Consider the following 19,848-nt stretch of genomic DNA (forward strand, 5'->3'; position numbering starts at 1 on the left):
ATTGATTTATCTGGCCTGGCCTGCTGAAAATGACCACTGAAAACCATCAGCATTAAAACCTAATAGTTTTGCTTTCTAATGGGAATTGGCTGAATAGTTTCCAACAGAGACCACTAGTTCAACACGTTTAGATCCCATTAGGAAACCATCAGATACGTTTAGAATCAGTCATCGGTCACCTGTTAAACCATTAGGGTCCATTACATCGTGATGTCAGTCCATTAAATAAGACAAAACACATTACAGAATCATCAGGAAGCAACAGACACACGCGATGCTTTCTATGGGAGTTTTCAGCAGTCTGAGTTTCTCCCTCCAGAAACGCGGCTTGTGGAAAGTTACACGCTTCTCAGCCCACGTCCTGCGCGCGCACGCGCGTGCGTGCGTTCAGAACATCTTCCCAAGCTGGCAGATTCACGCGCTGGGAAACGTGTCGCGAGCTACAGCTCGGGTGGGAAAAAAACAAAAACAAGTGTCATGATACGCAACCCGGGCGCCCCTCCTCGAGGACGGTCAGTACCCACTGCTGGATGGCCTGCTTAGGGAGGAGAGCGGGAGCCTGAAGTTGGCTTGCTGTTCGCCTGCTTGTTCGAATTCTCCGTTCCGCCTTAAATGGTGCAGCAGTGCTGCAGCATTTAAGGTGGAACGGAGAGTTCCAGTAAGACGCCAAGCGCGGCTTCGTGAGACGGTGAGACAGCGAGGAACGGCTTTAAAGAGGCTTCTTCCGCGGGAGCACACAGACTACTTTTGTGTTCTTTTCTTTCCCACCTGTAATCCGTCAGACCCCGCCCCCTTGCTGTAAGATTAGCTGGAACCGCGCTGCGATTGGCTAGTAGTTCATACTCGATGCTTTTTACCACCCGTATTCCGACATATGTTGCGGTTTTCCACCCGTATTCCAGAAAACCCCGCCCCCTTTGGCTGGCAGAGCGGCTGAGAACTTCTAAGTGTGAACTGAAAGCCTATCCAAGCGTGGAAGGGGCGGGGCTTTAGTATTTTACAACGACGAGCTGCTTGTTATGTTTGACCACTAGCGAATCCCAGCACTAGTGGGCGGGGCTTGTCGCTTACGTTTAATGTTTTAGAGTGGGTAACCTCTCGTGAATATGAACTACTAATCTCGGTGAAGGGGGCGTGGCTTGTCTGCCCCAGAAATTTAAGAACGATATATAGCCTGTGAGTTATAAACAACCAGCCAATCACAGCGCACGAGGGCGGGGCTGTAGTCTTCTGGCAGTCTGCAAATAGGAACCAGTAGCCAATTTCAGCGCTGAAGGGCGGGGCTCTAGCGTTCCACAGATTGGTTGTAATAAACTACTAGCCAATCATGGCTCAGGAGGGCGGAGCTTTAGCATTCAAGTATGACAGACTACATGCAATGAACTACCAGTCAATCCTGGCATAGGAAGACAGGGCAAGGCTTGCTATAAACTACTAGCCAATCCCTGCACAGGAGGGCGGAGCTTTGGCGTTAAAGTATGACATCACTTATAATAAACGACTAGCCAATCCCCGGGCAGGAGGGCGGAGCTTTGGCGTTAAAGTATGAGGTTCACTTATAATAAACGACTAGCCAATCCCAGGGCAGGAGGGCGGAGCTTTAACGCTTCTCAAGACAGATAACTTGTAATAAACTCCCAGCCAATCCCAACACAGGAGGGCGGGGCTGTAGCGTTCAAGCGTTACAGCCAATCGTGATAAACTACTAGCCAATCCCAGCACAGGAGGGCGGGGCTTTATCCTTCTGGCGGTCTGCTCGTGAGGATGAACCTCCAGCCAATCCCAGCGCCGAGGGGCGGGACATGCCGGAATACGGGTGGGAAAAGCCCAACTCCTGTAACCGAGATGGTTGAGTCCTCATCAGGGTTGCTATGCTGCCCCCCTCCCTCCTCCTCCTCCTCCTCCTCCTCCTCCTCCACCACCTCCTCCTCCTCCAAAAAATCCACCTAACGCTCCTCACACCGACAAAGTGACCCTCGCCAGCCACAGCACGGCTCCGTACGCGGGGAATATCCACTTCTTCACCACACTTGAGACCATGAAAGCGGGGTATAGGGACGGACCCTCTGCCTTGTGGAGCGGATTTTTAGCCATTTCTACCAGAGGATGCATCAGATGCGCTCGGGCGAACTCCCAACGCGCCAAAACCATGAGGATTAAAGCCGGATTTATAACTTGGAATATAATATTTTCCCTCATATTCACTCGCGTGCAAGGTGAGTGGGCTAGTGTGCCCAAGGGTCTTGTTTTTCTCGGGAGGAGGTGAGGCTGGCTGTGCGTGGACAGCGGTGCTTAAAAACAGAGATGGGGGGGGATCAGTGCTGGGAATGAACGTGCAGCCCATGAATAAGACAGTGCGGGGAGACTGTTCTTCCAGTTTACTTACTTTCCTGGCCGGGCGACGCGTTTTATTCCCGTGGAGCCCACGTACGCGCGATTTTCCTTCCCCACTGCGGGGAACGGAGTTTTCAAAGAACGGCCAGTTCGGTCAGCGCAGTCTCTCAGAAACATGTACCGGAGAGCATGTCCAGCCTGATGTCCAGGGCTTTTCTTCTCGTTTGCTGGCTCGCCGACACTGAACGAGCCCGTCTATTCAGCCCTCAGCAGCGTTGATGTCCAGCATTCCTCCAGCACTGCTGCATCAGCGCGGAGCCGCAAGCGGCTGCGCAGCGTTTCGCTCCCAGCCAGCGGTGCTCGGGCGCTGAAATGCGCGGTGAGCCTTGTGCGGCGGGTCGTGCGCAGATGTGCTGGGCAGATGGACCGTGCAGGTCAGCGCGGCTCCACCGAAAGGCTCCAGACCCTGCAAGCTGCAAAGTTTGCATTGCAGACAGACTTCGTCTGCACACGGCTCTTCAAGGGTTCTTCAGCACAGGCAATGGCGCGTAGAACCACGAGACCCAAGTTTGTGTAGAACCACTTGCATGCCTGCTTGGACGTTTGCCAGGAACTGTTCGTCAGATTGATGGAGAATGTGTTGGGTATGGTTCTCTGGGTATGGCATCAGAACCATTTTCAAAAAAAGGTAGAACCACAAGCAGGCCAGTGGGTCTTTGAGAGTTCGCAGTTCTGCACAGAAGCACTGTGCTCACTAAAGAACCCCTGAAGAGCCATCTGTTTTGAGAGGACTGTAAGAAAGGTTCTGTTTAGAACCATATTCTTATACACCAGCTGTCCGAAGAACCTTTTCACCATGGAAAGAACCGTTTAAGCAGGCCAGTGGGTCTTTGAGTGTTCATGGTTCTGCACAGAGCCATTGTGCTCACTAAAGAACCTGTGAAGAGCCATCTATTTTGAGAGTATTGTAAGAAAGGTTCTGTATAGAACCATGTTCTTATACACCAGCTATCAGAAGAACCAATTCACCATGCAAAGAATCATTTAAGCATGCCAGTGGGTCTTTGAGTGTTCATGGTTCTATGTAGAACCCTTCACTAAAGAACCCTTGAAGAACCATTTTTTGGAGTGCATTATGAAAATGGTTCCATCAACCTGAAGACCTATTTCACCATGCAAAGTACCATTCTGGTATGCAAGCAGTTTTAATGGTTCTAAACCCTTGAAGAACCATCCTTTGTTGAATGCATTTTAGAAAAGGTTCTATGTGGAACCATATTCAACACATTCTCCATCACTCTGGAGAACCTTTTTCACCATGCAGAGGACCATTCAAGCATACAAACAGTTCTAATGGTTCTAAAACCTTAAAGAACCATCTATTTGGAGCGCATTTTTAAAAAGGGTTCTACATAGAACCACATGAAACACAATGTTATACGTCGTCCTTCTGAAAAGCCATTTCACCATGCAGAGAACTATTTTAGCATGCCAGTGGTTCTTTGAGTGTTCATGGTTGAATACAGAACCACTGTCTTTACTAAGGAACCCTTGAAGAACCATCTTTTTTGAGTTGCATTTTAAAAAATGGTTCCATGTATCAGAAAAAACCTTTTCATGATGCAAAGAACCATGAATGTATGCAAACAGTTCTAATGGTTCTCAGTGGGTTACCATTACTAAAGACCCTTGAAGAACCACACTTTTGAGTGCATTTTAAAAAAGGTTCTATGTGGAACCATATACAACACGTTCTCCTTCAATCTGAAGAACCTTTTCACCATGCAAAGAACCATTCAAGCATGCAAACAGTTGTAATGGTTCTAAAACCTTTAAAGAACCATCTTTTTTGAGCATATTTTAATAAAGGGTTCTACATAGAACCACATGCAACACATTGTTATACGCCGTCCTTCTGAAAGGCCATTTCACCATGCAGAGAACCATTCAAGCATGCAAATAGTTCTAATGGTTCTAAACCTTTAAAGAACCATCTTTGTTGAGTGCATTTTTAAAAAAGGTTCTACGTGGAACCATATTCAACACATTTTTCATCAATCTGGAGCACAATTTTCATCATACAGAGAACCATTCAAGCATGCAAACAGTTCTAATGGTTCTAAACCCTTAAAGAACCATCTTTGTTGAGTGCTTTTTAAAAAAAGGTTCTACGTGGAACCATATTCAACACAATTTTCATCAATCAAGGAGAACCTTTTCCCCGTGCAGAGAACCATTCAAGCATGCAAACAGTTCTAATGGTTCTAAATGGATTGCTTTTACTAAGGAACCCTTGAAGAACCGTGTTTTATAAGTAGAACCGATTTCACTCTGAAGATTTGTGACGAAGGTCGGCTTTTCCATCGTGGCAGGTTGTGCGGAGAACAAGGCGACAGCAGGGCTCCTCTTTTTTCCTGTTTCATCACGGGTTCTTCCTTTCGTTCACGTTTTCCTTCCAGTCTTAGAGCTAGAACTGATTGTTGCACGCACACGGGAGCCGTGCGTCAGCGCAGCGAGCCAGATGCGGCTTGAAATCAAGGGGGCAGAGAGCAAACATCTGGATCTGGACGGTCGAGTGGGCTTAAGGCTCTCTTTCAGCCTCTCTGATTTGACCATAATAGATCCTCCTGCGATCAGGCTTTTCCTCATCCGTCCACTCAAGCTGGACACCTGCCCTTTAAAAAAAATACCCCCTTCCCGGGAGCGTTGCATGCGTGGCTGTTGACTGTTTACAGCATCTCGCCTGTCCACTCAAGTTCCTGTCATAAACCTTCTGTCCAGGAGAAGACATATCAGCATCATCGTGAGCTGCGCAGACTTCCCGATAGGCTGTGTAATTCTCTGCTTTACCTTGTAATCCTGCATAACGTAGTGTACAGAGTCGTCTATCTCTAATCGGAATCTCGTATTCCTAAATGGAACCGGTGTGCTGTGTGTTTCCCAACACCGAGGCAGTGGTCAGCCTATGCAAAACGTGCCTCTGTTTCCAATGAGGGGCCCGCAGAGGTGAGGTGGTCTGGAGTCTGGCTGCTGTGTCCCTGTGGAGCTGATGCTCATTAGAGATAAGGTGCCCTGAAAAGAGGCCCAAAGCAGGCTTCTCTGCGGGCTGCTTTAAAGGGCCTGTATCAGGGCATTTTCACAACTGTTTTGAGTGAAGGTGTCGATGTAGTGTTTAAACTAGGGATGCCCAATGATATTCCGAAACGCACGGGTATCGCAGATGTTTGCATTTCAAGATATTTGAAGCCGTGCTTATAGAACTGAATGCTTAAGCGATGCTGGGTTACTCTGCTAAGATGTGCACGGTTTACCGCGTTTACAACCGTCTTCAAATATCTAGAACGCTAATCCAGGGGGATCTATTCTGAATTTATACATCTGTGAATGTTTATATGTTGGCATTGATAGACGGTCCTTCCTGCTCAGTTTTTGAAAAATCAAACATTTCATATTTTTTGTGCCGTTAAATTCCGTTTTATTTCATATATAAAATCCCAGTGCGGCTTGAAACACTCATTATAGCGCTCTGATGAACAATAACACCAACCTATTCACTGACGACTTGAACGACTGGGATATATGCAAACGAGTTTTTGTGACATCACAAAAACAGTGAATTCAATGAATGGGCTTATTTCATGAACATTTTGGAACTTAAACATCAAACTCATATTTAACCCCTCAGAATCCCAGGCTTAGTACATACTACAGCTTATTACTACAGCAACTATAGGGACTTCACTGCAAACTGCCCGTGTGATAAAGCTTTGGGCCCGCTGGCTATTTAAGGGGTTAAGCAGTATGAGGGAAGTTGAGTTTTCCATGGTATGGGCCCTTTAATATTCATAACGGAATAATAAGGTTTAAAGGGCGAACTCGGTGGACAGTAACTCGTTATTCTGTCCCGAGTTGGCCGAGTGTTCATGGATTCTTTTCTGAGATCAGACCTTTTTTTTTCTCATCAGTGGAGCTGCGAACGCCTTTCCATATGCTAAGTTTCTCTTGGTTTTTCAGAACGTGGGCGTTTCACACGCATCAAGACAGCGTGACCTTGCTCTTAGTCATGAAGTCAGAAATGGCAGGAAGTGGTAAGGTGGGCTGCTTGAGGAGATGCCAGTGCGTCGTGTGACCAAATGCGTTCGTGTGTGCATTTTTAGAATGCTGCAGTAAGGCCAGCGCACTGTTCCGCATTTTAAGCGTCCACTCAACGAGCAGTCTCTCTCTCTCTCTCTCTCTCTCTCTCTCTCTCTCTCTCTCTCTCTCTCTCTCTCTGTCTCTCTGTCTCTCTCTCTCTCTCTCTCTCTTTCTCACTCTCTCTCTCTCTGTCTCTCTCTCTCTCTCTCTCTCTCTCTCTCTCACTCTCTCTCTGTCTCTCTCTCTCTCTCTCTCTCTCTCTCTCTCTCTCTCTCTCTCTGTCTCTCTCTCTCTCTCTCTCTCTCTCTCTCTCTCTGTCTCTCTCTCTCTCTCACTCTCTCTCTCTCTCTCTCTCTCTCTCTGTCTCTCTCTCTCTCTCTCTCTCTCTCTCTCTCTCTCTCTCTGTCTCTCTCTCTCTCTGTCTCTCTCTCTCTCTCTCTCTCTCTCTCTGTCTCTCTCTCTCTCTCTCTCTCTCTCTCTCTGTCTCTCTCTCTCTCTCTCTCTCTCTCTCTCTCTCTCTCTCTCTGTCTCTCTCTCTCTCTCTCTCTCTCTCTCTCTCTCTCTCTCTCTGTCTCTCTGTCTCTCTCTCTCTCTGTCTCTCTCTCTCTCTCTCTCTCTCTCTGTCTCTCTCTCTCTCTCTCTCTCTCTCTCTCTCTGTCTCTCTCTCTCTCTCTCTCTCTCTCTCTGTCTCTCTCTCTCTCTCTCTCTCTCTCTCTCTCTCTCTCTCTCTCTCTCACTCTCTCTCTCTCTCTCTCTCTCTCTCTCTCTCTCTCTCTCTCTGTCTCTCTCTCTCTCTCTCTCTCTCTCTCTCTCTCTCCCCATTCCAGAACTTCAATTATGATGTGCAGACCATAATTACCATGTTCTTGTGAGTGGGCTGCCTTTGGCATGGTTTGAAGCGAAGAATCAAAGTAACCCAAACCCTAACTGATGCTCATAACAAGTTGAGGGGGTCCACTTTATCGCACTTTTTAAAAAATGACTCTTGTTCTAGTGCTGGTGGGGTTTAATTGCTCTCAAAGTAACCACTTTAAAGGGGAATTTCACCAATTTTTCAAACACTTCTGCATAATTCAGTGGTTAATCTGAAGTCGTTCAGAGTGGTTTAATGTGAGATGCTCTGTCTAGGAGTCAGAATTGTTCAGAGTGGTGGTGATGGGAACCAGACGTCTGTAGACTTTAATGACTCAAAGCTGTCTCGCATAAGATAATTTCATGAAATGGTTATGAATGTGCTGCCGCATGCCTGAGACACTGTTTTACAGTAGTTCTGTGAGAATATTTTGCCCTGAAGTCACGTCAGAGGGGTTAGTGTTTTTTCTTATCGTTTCGGATTTGGCACTATTGTGCAGATGTGCAGGTCCATCAGGTTTATTGTAGTAAAAAATGGTTATATTTATGATGACATTGTTACCCCTTGTTCCTCTCACCAACCCTGAAAGTAAATCTGAGTCGATACGTTTCTCTACAATGAGCCATTTCATATCAAGCCACTCTGAATGACTTTTTGATTGAAATGTTAAAATATTGGTGGAATTGCCCTTTAAAGGCAGGCGTCATACTGTATAGTACAGTGTGGGCCACAGTAACGTCATTATAAGGGTTTATCCATCTGCTTCAATCAACGCAACATCTATCGCAAGTGCTAGAACTTTTTTAATACGCACAGATGGTTCTTCAGTGGTTCTTTAGTAAATGCAGTGCTTCTAGTTGGAACCATGAGGTCTGTATAGAACATTTTTTCAAAAAAGGTTCTAAATGGAACCGTATACAAGCATTCTCCATCAATCTGAAGAACCATTTCACCATGCAAAGACCCATTTAAGCATGAAATGGTTCTTCAGATTGATGGAGAATGCTTGTATATGGTTCCATTTAGAACCTTTTTTGAAAAACGTTCTATACAGACCTCATGGTTCCAACTAGAACCACTGCATTTACTAAAGAAATGCAATGAACCCTAAAAAGGGTTCTTGTTTTGATACACGCTTGACAATGTAACAGTACAAAAGCCCCTTTGGTGCTACAGAGAACCGTTCTCCATATATCTGAAGAACCATTTCACCATGTAAACATGCTTAAGCATGAAGCGGTTCTATATAGAACTCATGTTCTGAATGCAGCTGTTCCCTTCATGCTTAAAGGGTTCTTTGCATGCTGAAATGGTTTATCGGTTTGATGGAGAAAGTTTTGTATATGGTTGTCTATAGAACCTTTTTGAAAATGGTTCTATATAGAACCTTGGTAAAACCAAAAAGGGTTCTTGTTTTGATACAAGCTTGACATTGTAACAGTACGAAAGCCCCTTTGGTGCTACAGACAGCCATGCTCCATCAATCTGAAGAACCGTTTCACCATGTAAAGAACCACTTAAGCATGAAGCGGTTCTTTATAGATCTCACGGTCTAAATAGAGCCATGTCCTGTACTAAAGAACTTGGAAGGGTCATCTTTTTAAAGTGCATTTGTAATGAAGTAAGCAGCTCAATACTGTAAGTTTCAATACATTCGACCCTTTATGTGAACAGACTAACCCAGCATTGATGTTTGCCTTCAGGAGAATTGAGTTACACGTGCCAATTTGTCTGGTTACGTCTAAATCAAACCTTCAGACGTGCCAGACCTTCATAAACAACTGCCAAATGCGTTTGAGAGCCAAAAGTATTTTAACCTCAGCGGTGCGGCTTCGTTTTCCTCTGTTCTAACACATCAGACTGAACTTATGAAGGGCTTGATAATCCACTGACTGATAATACACTGAAAAAGACACTAAACTGCAGGGCTGTGAGGGAGTTTGAGAACCACGGACCTACAAACAAGAGCTTTTACCAAACTCGCTCAAGCTCTTGTGTAATCGAAGCACACAACAGCGACTAAAGCATTTAGCAACAGTTTAAAGGGTAATTCCGCTGATTTGTCTAAATGTCCTCATAATTAAACGGTTGAGATGTAAACAAAGTCATTCAGAGCTGGTTTGGTGTGAAACGCTCCGTTCTAGAGAAACGTACCGGGTCAGAACTGTTCACAGTGGTGGTGATAGGAACCAGACGTCCACCTCTAAAGGCTCCCTCACAAAGAATGGCTACATGATATGGTTCGGAATTCACTGCCTGATGTCTGAGGTGCTGTTTTATGGTAGTCTTCGGAAGGTTTTGGCCTAAAACACATTTCCATCCATCCATCTTCTAAGCCGCTTCTCACTCTGGGTCGCGGGGGTGCTGGAGCCTATCTCAGCGGTCATCGGGCAGAAGGAAGTTACACCCTGGACAGGTCGCCAGTCCATCGCAGGGCAGACAGACATATCACTCACACCTAGGGGCAACGTAGCATGTCCAGTTGGTCTGACTGCATGTCTTTGGAAACCCACACAGATACGGGGAGAACATGCAAACGCCACACAGAGAGGACCCGGTCACCGGGACCCGGTCAGGGAATCGAACCCAGGCCCTCCTCGCTGTGAGGCAACAGCGCTACGCACCATGCCACCGTGCCGCCCGTGGCTCGTGGTGGTTCACTGGTCATTTTGCATAGTAATAAAACAGCTCTACTTGTGTTGTAGACATTGTGACCCCTGGTTCCTATCACCACCACTGTAAGGACATCTGAGTCACTGAGGTTCTCTACCGTGAAGAATTTCACATCAAACCACTCTGAATGACTTTGTTTACATCTCAGCGACAGTTGAACTATAATTATATGAATTGAGCCTAAGCCGCTTAGCCTTCTGGGTGGCGAGGGGAGCTGAAGCCTGTCACAGCGTTCACTGGGCAGAAGGCAGACACCCCGGCCAGGCCAACGGTCCATCACAGAACTTCTGCATACAACTCAAATTTTAAATCCACTCAAAATTGTTAGGCAGCCTTTTTTAATTAAAACAGGAACTTTACTTATGTTGCAGTCATTTTATAGGAACACCTACCACAAGGCTTACAGTTGACCGTCCAGTGGAAAAAGACCACCGCTGACCGGACATCATAGAAATAGATGGAATTATCATACTAATACACTGAGAAAGCACATTTACCTGCTTTGCCAAAGCTTCACTTGCCATTATTTCATTTGCATTAATGTTACTCTCATACGTCTCATATTTGAACTGTTAAATATGTTTACTTGATTTCATTGAACACTAAAATATTTATGAAACATTTTATGGATTTATTCTACTATTACTACAAATACTGCTTCTACTTCTAATGATAAATGCCATAGTTTTTCATTTAATTGTTATATGTCGTGGTTTGTGGTGACCGAATTGTTCATTAAAACCCGACTAAGATGATTAAGTGAGTGTTTTTGTTATGTAGTTCAAATGAATTCTTTAAAAAACATGGCACACTTTTTTTTTTTTCCTCACCCGGATCCCCCTTGGAGAAGACCACCTGGCTAGTAGGCCCCCCAGGTAATTTGTGTTTGGGACCCCTGCTGTAGCCCATCTGTTGATTTGCATCAGCCAGCCTCTAGCCGTTCAGGAGTGGTCAGTTTCTGAAAGAGATGCTCCTGGCTGGATGTTTTTGGGTGGTGGACAGTCATCGATCTGGCTAGGCTTAGAATGATCCATCACCCAAAATAATCGTTTAATTATGAGGATTTTTAGAGTCTGAAGTGATCAGACTGGCTTTTTAGCCACCTTACTATGTTTACTTAGTAGCTAACACTGGTTGTACTGTCGAATCAATACACACTCACGCTGAGCACAGGAGCACTCAACATTTTGCAGCTCATGGTCCACACAAGTGACCACAGAAGCTTTTGAGGCCCACAAGAAGAACGAACTGCCCCAATCATTTCAGACATAAAACACACAACAGTCTGACATCATAATAAATAAAGCCTAATTAATACGTTTCATTAGACTGTATAATTGCGCAACATAATAAGCCGCAATAAAATTGAACGTTTTCTGTTTGGGATGAATTCCAAACGGTCAAAACCAGAAACACTTTATATCTTTAGTATTTGTCTTTTTAAATGATTGGTTTGGTGAATTGTCTACAGGACTGGGCGGAGGTTTTATTTATCACCATATACATTAGAATAAAGTCGTATTCATAATTCAAATAAACAGAAAAACAATAAAAAGTAACAAGAATTTCTCGGGTCCATATTTTTCCTGGACACCTTCACAGCCGCCACAGAGACTCGTTAATATCATCAATTACATCATGAGCTCAATTTACTGAGCACTGATTGGTCAAACCAGGAGCTGCTTTTTAACTACATATAATACTGGGCTTCCTCGAGGAGCGGCTTGGAGATGGGTAATCAAACACAACAACATCCAGAACATCACTGTTTATTATTTATTTATGTATGTAATCATTATTACTTAATACATTTTGTTTATTCAAATATCAACACTATACAAACTACACAAATAGATGAGTCTTGGGTGCCTCAGACTTTCGCTCAGTGCTGTATATCGTAATCAAATCTTGCAGATTTAAAAAAAATAGAATAAATAAATGCCCCCTAGCAGTACCATCATGACCCTCTGGAGGGGCTGCAGCCCAGACATTAAATCCTACTCGCTCAGAAAGTGGTCAGAATTAGCTTCACAGCAAAAACATAATCAAGCATTACTCAGCGCTGCCTCTACGCACGTTAGAAGTTAGAAGTTAGAAGAGTGTTATTGTTTATTTTAAAAGTCTTAATGAATGCGTTTACTGCTTTTTTAATTTATGTTCGTTTGCACCCGGTTCATATTTTGTTTGCCGCTGCATAATATGACTGAAATCGAATGACTTTGGGAGATTGCGGTCATCTGTTAAATAACAGTGACCAGGAGATCATGCAACAGGTGTGACAGACTCATTAAACCTATAAAGTGCACCAATAGGGAAGGTGTTTCTGATTAAATGGCCAATGAGTAGCAGTTGTTTTTTCCTGATATTTTGACCCCCCCTTTGATGCAAAGCTGAAAATGAATGGCTTTAATATTGAAATCACAGTTTAGAAGAGTGCAGTTGTCACGTAGCAGGAGTTGCAGTTTTATTAAATAAATAATTAACAAAGTGAGGAAATGGAGGCTAATATCGCAGAGCTTGAGAGCTGGCAGTCTGGCACCTTACATTCCGTGTTAAAAGCCCCAGTCTTGGGTGAAATGGATGTGGTGGTCTTGTTGGGAAAGAGCAGGCCTGATGCGAGACTGAAAATGATTGCATTTAAGTTAAAATAACGTTGGTCAGAAGACCTGCAGTTAGATATTTCCCTCAAATCAAGTCTGCACCTTACTGACCTGCTAATGATTAAGGCTGTAATATATATTTAAGCTCAGAATTCTGATATTAGAGTAATGCATTAAGTAAACGCTTTTATTTGAGTAGGTTTTGACTGAGCATGTGACACTAACAGCTGATACTGTGTCTCACGTTAAAGGGAGTATGTAAGCCTTGCTAAAGCTTTAAAACACGCCGTTAACTCCCCAGTCCGTGCCGTCCGTATATGGAAACTAAGCTGCAGCATGTTTGTGATGTCACAAAAAAACAGCTCATTTTCAAATGTCCTCCTCTTCAGTCTACAGCAGCCGCACACTGAAGTTATAAGGAGTGGTTCAGCCTGGACTGCTTTTTGAATGAGAAGTGATGCATGGCAGCCAATTAGAACAGAGCTCATTTCCATAAATCAGTCTTAAAGGCGCAATATCAAAAACAAATCTAAGGGATGAAGAGAGGTTGGAAAGCGGTCATGTACAATTTAATTATGACGATTTTTGGCACTTTCAAGCACATAAATGTGTGTAGTCGTCCTAAGGGTGGGATTAAACTAGAAGACAAATGTAGGATGTGGACCCTTTAAGAAAAAGGGTACTTAAGTATTTTTTGGTGTATCTGTACTGAAGTTTCTCCGTTCTGGACTTTTTCCTTTCACTCCACTACATTTCAGAGTCTAATATCCGACTTTTTCCTCCTACATTTTGAGAAATCTGTCGTTCCTTTTGGTTTCTGTGTGTATAAAAACGTAACATGTCAAAACGAAAGAAGCGCAAAGCCAGAGCACCAATCAGGGCCCAGCGGTCACTTTGTTTAGAGCTGGTTTTGACCTGTTGGTCAGACCGACCCAGTGCAGCACGCGGTTCAACGTCAGCGCAGCAGCGTAAAACTTTGGGAGAGTCTGTTCAACATAAATGATGAACTAACCTAACTTTGTGTAAATAGAGCTCAATATAGAAATATGTCCACATATGCAGTCGAGACTGACGCGGCTTTTTTCTGAATTTCTACAAACACCATTTCATTTTATAGTAAATGAGTTTGGGCTGGTTTATGTTTATGAACAGAGACCTACAGATGCAATATACTACTTTTACTTTGATACTTAAGTACCTTTGAAGGCAAATACTTTAGTACTTTTACTCAAGTGGAGGTCTAAAGGGAGGAACTTCTACTTTTACTGGAGTGATATTTTACTTTGGGTGTCTCTACTTTAACTCAAGCACATGGTTTGTGTACTTCGACCACCACAGGTTAAATGACACCTGCTTAAAAAGATGAATCACGTAATAGACCAAACCATCAGGCCTGGACCACCTTTTATACTAGCTATAAGCTAACCATGTTCTAGCTTTAAATTCCTAACCATATAATATATATATATATATTTTTTTTTAAGGATAGTATTCACTCGGAAATGTTCATATTCATGTAGTATAGCAGCATGGCATCCCTGTTAAAGTTCTCAGAGAGGTGTCGGCCTTGTCTCTCTTCGCTGAAGAAAATGACATGTCACTAGTGACCTAACCAGTGAAGAAGCCTGACACTGAAGCCGCTGAATGCCACCTTCTGGGGATGCTTTGGTCTCACAGGACTGCTCGGTGTCATCTGAGTTGCAGTGTGCGGTTCTAATTCTGGTTTGGAGGTTGCGAGCAGCAGTGCCTTCAGAGGATTGGAGGTTTGATTCCTTGCTGTGTGGAGTTATTTCAGTAAAGATTCACATGAGAGGGTTTTGGGAAGTTGCCAATCAGGTGGGCAGTGGTGCATATGTCCTAAGATCAGCCTGGAGGGAGCTACAGTCATCCAACCACTGCAGTGACCAGCGCTTGGAATGGACCACGGCTAGCATGGGTGGGCCTGGGGGTAGTGCATCTATCTAAATGTTTTAATGCTTTATCATTACTACTAGGGCTGTCATGGTCATGAAATGTAAGCGATTGGTCAAATTTGCATTTGAGACCCCTGCTGTAGCCCATCTGTTGATGCACCATTTGCATCAGCCAGCCTCTAGCCCTTCATCAGTGGTCGGTTTGTGACAGAGATGCTCTTGGCGGGATAGTTTTGGGTAGTGGGCAGTCATCAACCTAACTGTGACACTGCTGTGCTGAGAATGATCCACGACCCAAAATAATAACTGGTTAGTGGTGGTCTTATGGTAGCCCCCATCTGTTGGACAGGCTAGAGGGAGGATGATAATATGAGCAACAGATGGGCTACAGTCAGTAACTCTAAACCTTAGGGCTGTCACGATCATAAAGTTTTAGCGTATGATTAATTGTAATTATTGATTTAATTCTCTTTTCTTGTCGATGGTTTGCAGCTGTTAAAATACAAGCTGAAAATTGCCAAATTGGCTGATTAGCCGCCTTACTTGTGGGCTATGAAGCTAACACTGGTTGTACTGTTGAATCAATACACATTCACACTCGGCACAGCCATTCCTAAACTTTTGCAACTTATAGACAACGCAAATGACCACAAACCTTTTGCAGCCCACAAGAAGAATTAACTGACCCTATCATTGATTATGGTCTTTTATTGAAACACAACACAAGACCGTAATCTGCTAATTACCCCTCTTGCAGTTTATCAAGGCTATGCTTTATGTTAGCCTATAGTATGTGTGCTGCGTACTTGTAACACTACATCTCAAGGAATCAAAGTTGCTCTGGGTAGCATTAGCGTAGCATCTCGTACAGACCACAGCTGTTCTGAGGTCATCTGAGAACTACTAGTGATTGAATGGTCTTCCGTCTGTTTCCACACTGAATCTCATAAAAGGCTTCAGAAACTAGCAACTACCTTGGTGCCCTTATGCTAGCTGTATCTATAGCTATATGATGGACGTTGACAACAAACCGAAGATTTGAAGCAGTTGTGGATAGCAGTGGTTGCTAAGCAGTGATTGGACGGCTGAGAAAATAAGGTGGAGTGTAGTTTAGAATGTAATGATTTGATGCTCTGATACTCTATATTTGTAATTTCCTCCATGTAAGACATTGTCTGTGTTTACATGCAAAGATTTTTGCCAATCCGATTGAATATATTCCGATTACAGATTCACACTGAGGTGTTTATGCTCATGCTATTCAACAATCTGATGGAAAATCTTCATTTACATGCTCACTGCAAATAATCCGATGCGAACCTCACGTGATGTCCAGTCAGAGTGAGATGAGCAGCAGTGAGCAGTGATTGTGTCTTTAACTGCTTTAAAATGACGTCAGACTCAGGAAAACGTCCTTCACACGTCCTTATTAAAGAAGGCCGAGAGGAAGACGTCGTGCTCTGAGACACACAAGCTGGACGTCCGTCCCACCGCCGTCTTTTAAAGATCAGAGCATGAACTTCGTCTCCTCTGCAGACCAGTTTCTGCTCCGCCGTGTTGAACGGTATAAACTCTCACTGTGACGCGACGCACATGCAGAACAGACTTTCCGATAGGGAATGTAATCGGATACAGGCGTTTACAGGATTACCCACCTCATTCAATCGGATAGAAATTGTATTCCAAGTAGCTTCAATCTGACTAGACTATTCCGATTGAGGTGTAAACATGGACGTATTCTATTATTAACAGATTATTAGGCTCCATGTAAACGTAGCTATTGAGCCATTTACACTTGCCATTTTTGTTCATCTCAAATGTGTCACCAGTGACTGGATTCTTTGATCGAAGGAAGTGTCCTTTAGGCCTTTACTATGTCTCTCTGTTGTTGTACAGTTTGCATTAGCCAGCCTCTCATGGTGGTCCTTTGGTAGTCCCCTTTTATTGTTGGACAGACTGGAAGGGGGATAATGGTTAGTGCATTAGTCAGTAACTGTAAATTGATCATAAATTGTGCACCAGTGCACAAAGCAGGTCCATAAAGACGTGGATGAGCCAGTTTGGTGTGGAAGAACTTGACTGGCCTGCACAGAGTCCTGACCTTAACCCCATAGAACACCTTTGGGATGAATTAGAATGGAGACTGTGAGCCAGGCCTTCTCGTCCAACATCAGTGTCTGACCTCACATGTGCTTCTGGAAGAACGGTCAAAAATTCCCATAAACACTCCTAACCCTTGTGGAAAGCCTTCCCAGAAGAGCTGAAGCTGTTATAGCTGCAAAGGGTGGGCGACATCATATTAAATCCTATGGATTAAGAATGGCATCTCACTCAGGTTCATATGCGTGTGAAGCCAGGCGCCCAAATACTTTTGGAAATATAGTGTATCTACAGGTGACGACTTATATGTAGTAGCATATTGTAATGAATGGTTATAATGTATTACCTTATGTCACTGTTAAGCTCCCCTTTAGAACATGTTGAGTAAGACAGTGTTTATGTTAATCAGCCACTTAATTGATTTGTGTTTATTTGAAGTGTTTTGTATTTATGAAAAAGAAACTGAATTAATAATTAAATATGTTATTAAGCTGTAATGATTTGAGTATTTTTCTACATGTAACATAACAAACACTGGGTGTTCAGAAGATGACATTTAAAGTTTTTTGCTATACACACTTAAAGCTGCCACAAGGGAGGCCATAACAGAACCACTTTTGGGATATCAAGAATCCTTTCGAATGAATGGTCCATGTATTTCTGAGCAGTCTGTTCTCTCCAGAGTGGTTCACGTTCTCCTGAGTAGTTTATTCAGTGGTCACACACATATATATATATATATATATATATATATATATATATTTTATTTTATTTTTTTTTAAATGCTCCATTTCTACTAAGTGATCCGTATTGAGTGGCCATGTTTTTCTGGGTGGTCTGTATTCTGAGTAGTCTATATTCTCCTCAGCGGTCTATATTCTGAGCGGTCTATTCAGTGGTCACTATTTTTCTGCATGGTCCAATTTTCCTGAGTGGTCTATATTCTCCTGAGTGGTCTATTCAGTGGTCCTATTTTTCTGCATGGTCCAATTTTCCTGAGTGGTCTATATTCTCCTGAGTGGTCTATTCAGTGGTCCTATTTTTCTGCATGGTCCAATTTTCCTGAGTGGTCTATATTCTCCTGAGTGGTCTATTCAGTGGTCCTATTTTTCTGCATGGTCCAATTTTCCTGAGTGGTCTATATTCTCCTGAGTGGTCTATTCAGTGGTCCTATTTTTCTGCATGGTCCAATTTTCCTGAGTGGTCTATATTCTCCTGAGTGGTCTATTCAGTGGTCCTATTTTTCTGCATGGTCCAATTTTCCTGAGTGGTCTATATTCTCCTGAGTGGTCTATTCAGTGGTCCTATTTTTCTGCATGGTCCAATTTTCCTGAGTGGTCTATATTCTCCTGAGTGGTCTATTCAGTGGTCCTATTTTTCTGCATGGTCCAATTTTCCTGAGTGGTCTGTATTCTCCTGTGTGGTCTATTCAGTGGTCATATTTTTTTCTAAATGGTCCATTTCTACTAAGTTGTCTGTATTCTCCTGGGTGGTCTGTTGAGTGGCCATGTTTTTACATTTATGGCATTTGGCTGACGGTCTTATCCAGAGCGACTTACAACTTGATCATTTTACTCAGGGAGGCCAAGGTGGTGTTAGGAGTCTTGCCCAAGGACTCTTATTGGTATAGTGTAGGGTGTTTGCCCAGGTGGGGAATTGAACCCCAGTCTACAGTGTAGAAGGCAAAGGTGTTACCCACTACACCATCCCAACCATCTGTGTGGTCTATATTCTCCTGAGTGGGCTATATTCTCTTCAATGGTCTATATTCTCCTGAGTGGTCTATTGATGGATTCTTATTTTTCTAAATGGTCAGGTCCTCCTAATTGGTCTATTTTCCTCAGTGGTCAACTTTCCCAAGTGGTCTATATTCTCCTGAGTGGTCTATTGAGGGGTTCCTATTTTTCTGAATGGTCAGATTCTCCTGAGTGGTCTATATTCTGAGTTTTTCATGAGTGTTTTAGTTTGAGAAACCTCCAGCTGACGTAAATGTTCCATACAAATGAGGATTTTTCCTAGAACTGTATGCCCACGTCAAGAACCATTTGGGAACTTTTTTAATAATGTAGAATTGCTTTGGCATCAAACATTATTATACCACACCTTATATAAGTATCAAAGTCAATATTTTGTTATTGGACAACCCCACTTTGGGAAACATATTCTCCTGAGGGGTCTATATTCTCCTGAGGGGTCTGTATTCTCCTGAACACTCTGTATTCTCCTGAGACATCACGTTCTCCCGAGTGGTCATGTTCTCTAGCACAGACTGAACCTGTAGGATCTGTCAGCAGACGTCACTTTCTTTGTTGCATTGCTCACAGGTTCTTAGCAGAGTTTGTTGGACCAACATTAAGGCTGTCGATATTGATGAAAAGCTCAGGTATCAGAATGTTTTGGTAGGTAGATCAATTCAGCCTTGTCGTAATTCAGCTTCAGTTCCTCCATCCGGGACAAGCTATCACACATTCCGTTGGATGCGTGTTGGGAAAGCGGGAGAGAATAATCCTTTTTTTTATAGATGATGAATTGCGGAATATTTGGCTGTCAGAAGACCGTAAAGCAGAGGCCTTCAGATCCGAACCTTGAATCTAGTTTCCAGTCCAGTGGGTGAGATACAAGTTTTCCACACATGGGCTATACCTGGGCAGCCTTTCCATGTATGATGCCTACCCAAGTATATTTGTCCCACTTTAACAATATCCAATCTTCATTTCAATTCCAACGAGAAAACATTTCATTTTCCTGTAAATAAACATGACTCAGTGTCACTGTTTTTTCTCTGTGGTCACCTCCATGACCGAAACCTTTTTCTGTGTTTTTTATAATTTTGTTGTTATGATTATGCCAAGTGCCGCTAGCACCTCTATGGAATTTCCTATGTTACCTCAATGTTATTTGAAGCCTTATTTGAATACCAGATTAAGAAAACAAATGTTGTGTATTTGGATATCTGTATACTCAACCCCCCACCCCAACCACCATTTGTGCTCCCCCCAGACATGCAGGAAAACAACACAATCAGTAACACCAACAGTTTGGTTCTGTACCGGTTTTTACAAAATACAGGATTTAAGGACTGAATTTAAGGCACGTTTAAGAGGTGATCCTTAAAGAAACGTGCTAATGTTGTTTATTCTCAGTTGTGTAGGTGGGATGATGAAAGCTCTGTAGACACTATCTGAATTTAAACATTCCAAATTAAAGATAGCGCTTAAAGCCCTTGTTGCAGAGACCCAGA

The 19,848-nt window shown here is 43.4% G+C and overlaps 1 protein-coding gene across 3 annotated transcripts in view; it reads left to right on the forward strand.

Moving 5' to 3' along the window:
• Positions 1–1,941: 1,941 nt before the first annotated feature.
• The window catches only part of csmd3a (CUB and Sushi multiple domains 3a), a 534,059-nt gene continuing 516,152 nt past the window's right edge, over positions 1,942–19,848 (forward strand). For all 3 annotated transcript variants that reach the window (XM_037534188.1, XM_037534189.1, XM_037534190.1), the window contains exon 1: positions 1,942–2,216. In XM_037534188.1, the coding sequence (XP_037390085.1) occupies positions 2,039–2,216 (178 nt within the window). In that variant the 5' untranslated portion in view covers positions 1,942–2,038. The remainder of the gene's footprint in view (positions 2,217–19,848) is intronic.

This window comes from Pygocentrus nattereri, chromosome 24 (genome assembly GCF_015220715.1).
Source record: "Pygocentrus nattereri isolate fPygNat1 chromosome 24, fPygNat1.pri, whole genome shotgun sequence".
Lineage (NCBI taxonomy): Eukaryota > Metazoa > Chordata > Actinopteri > Characiformes > Serrasalmidae > Pygocentrus > Pygocentrus nattereri.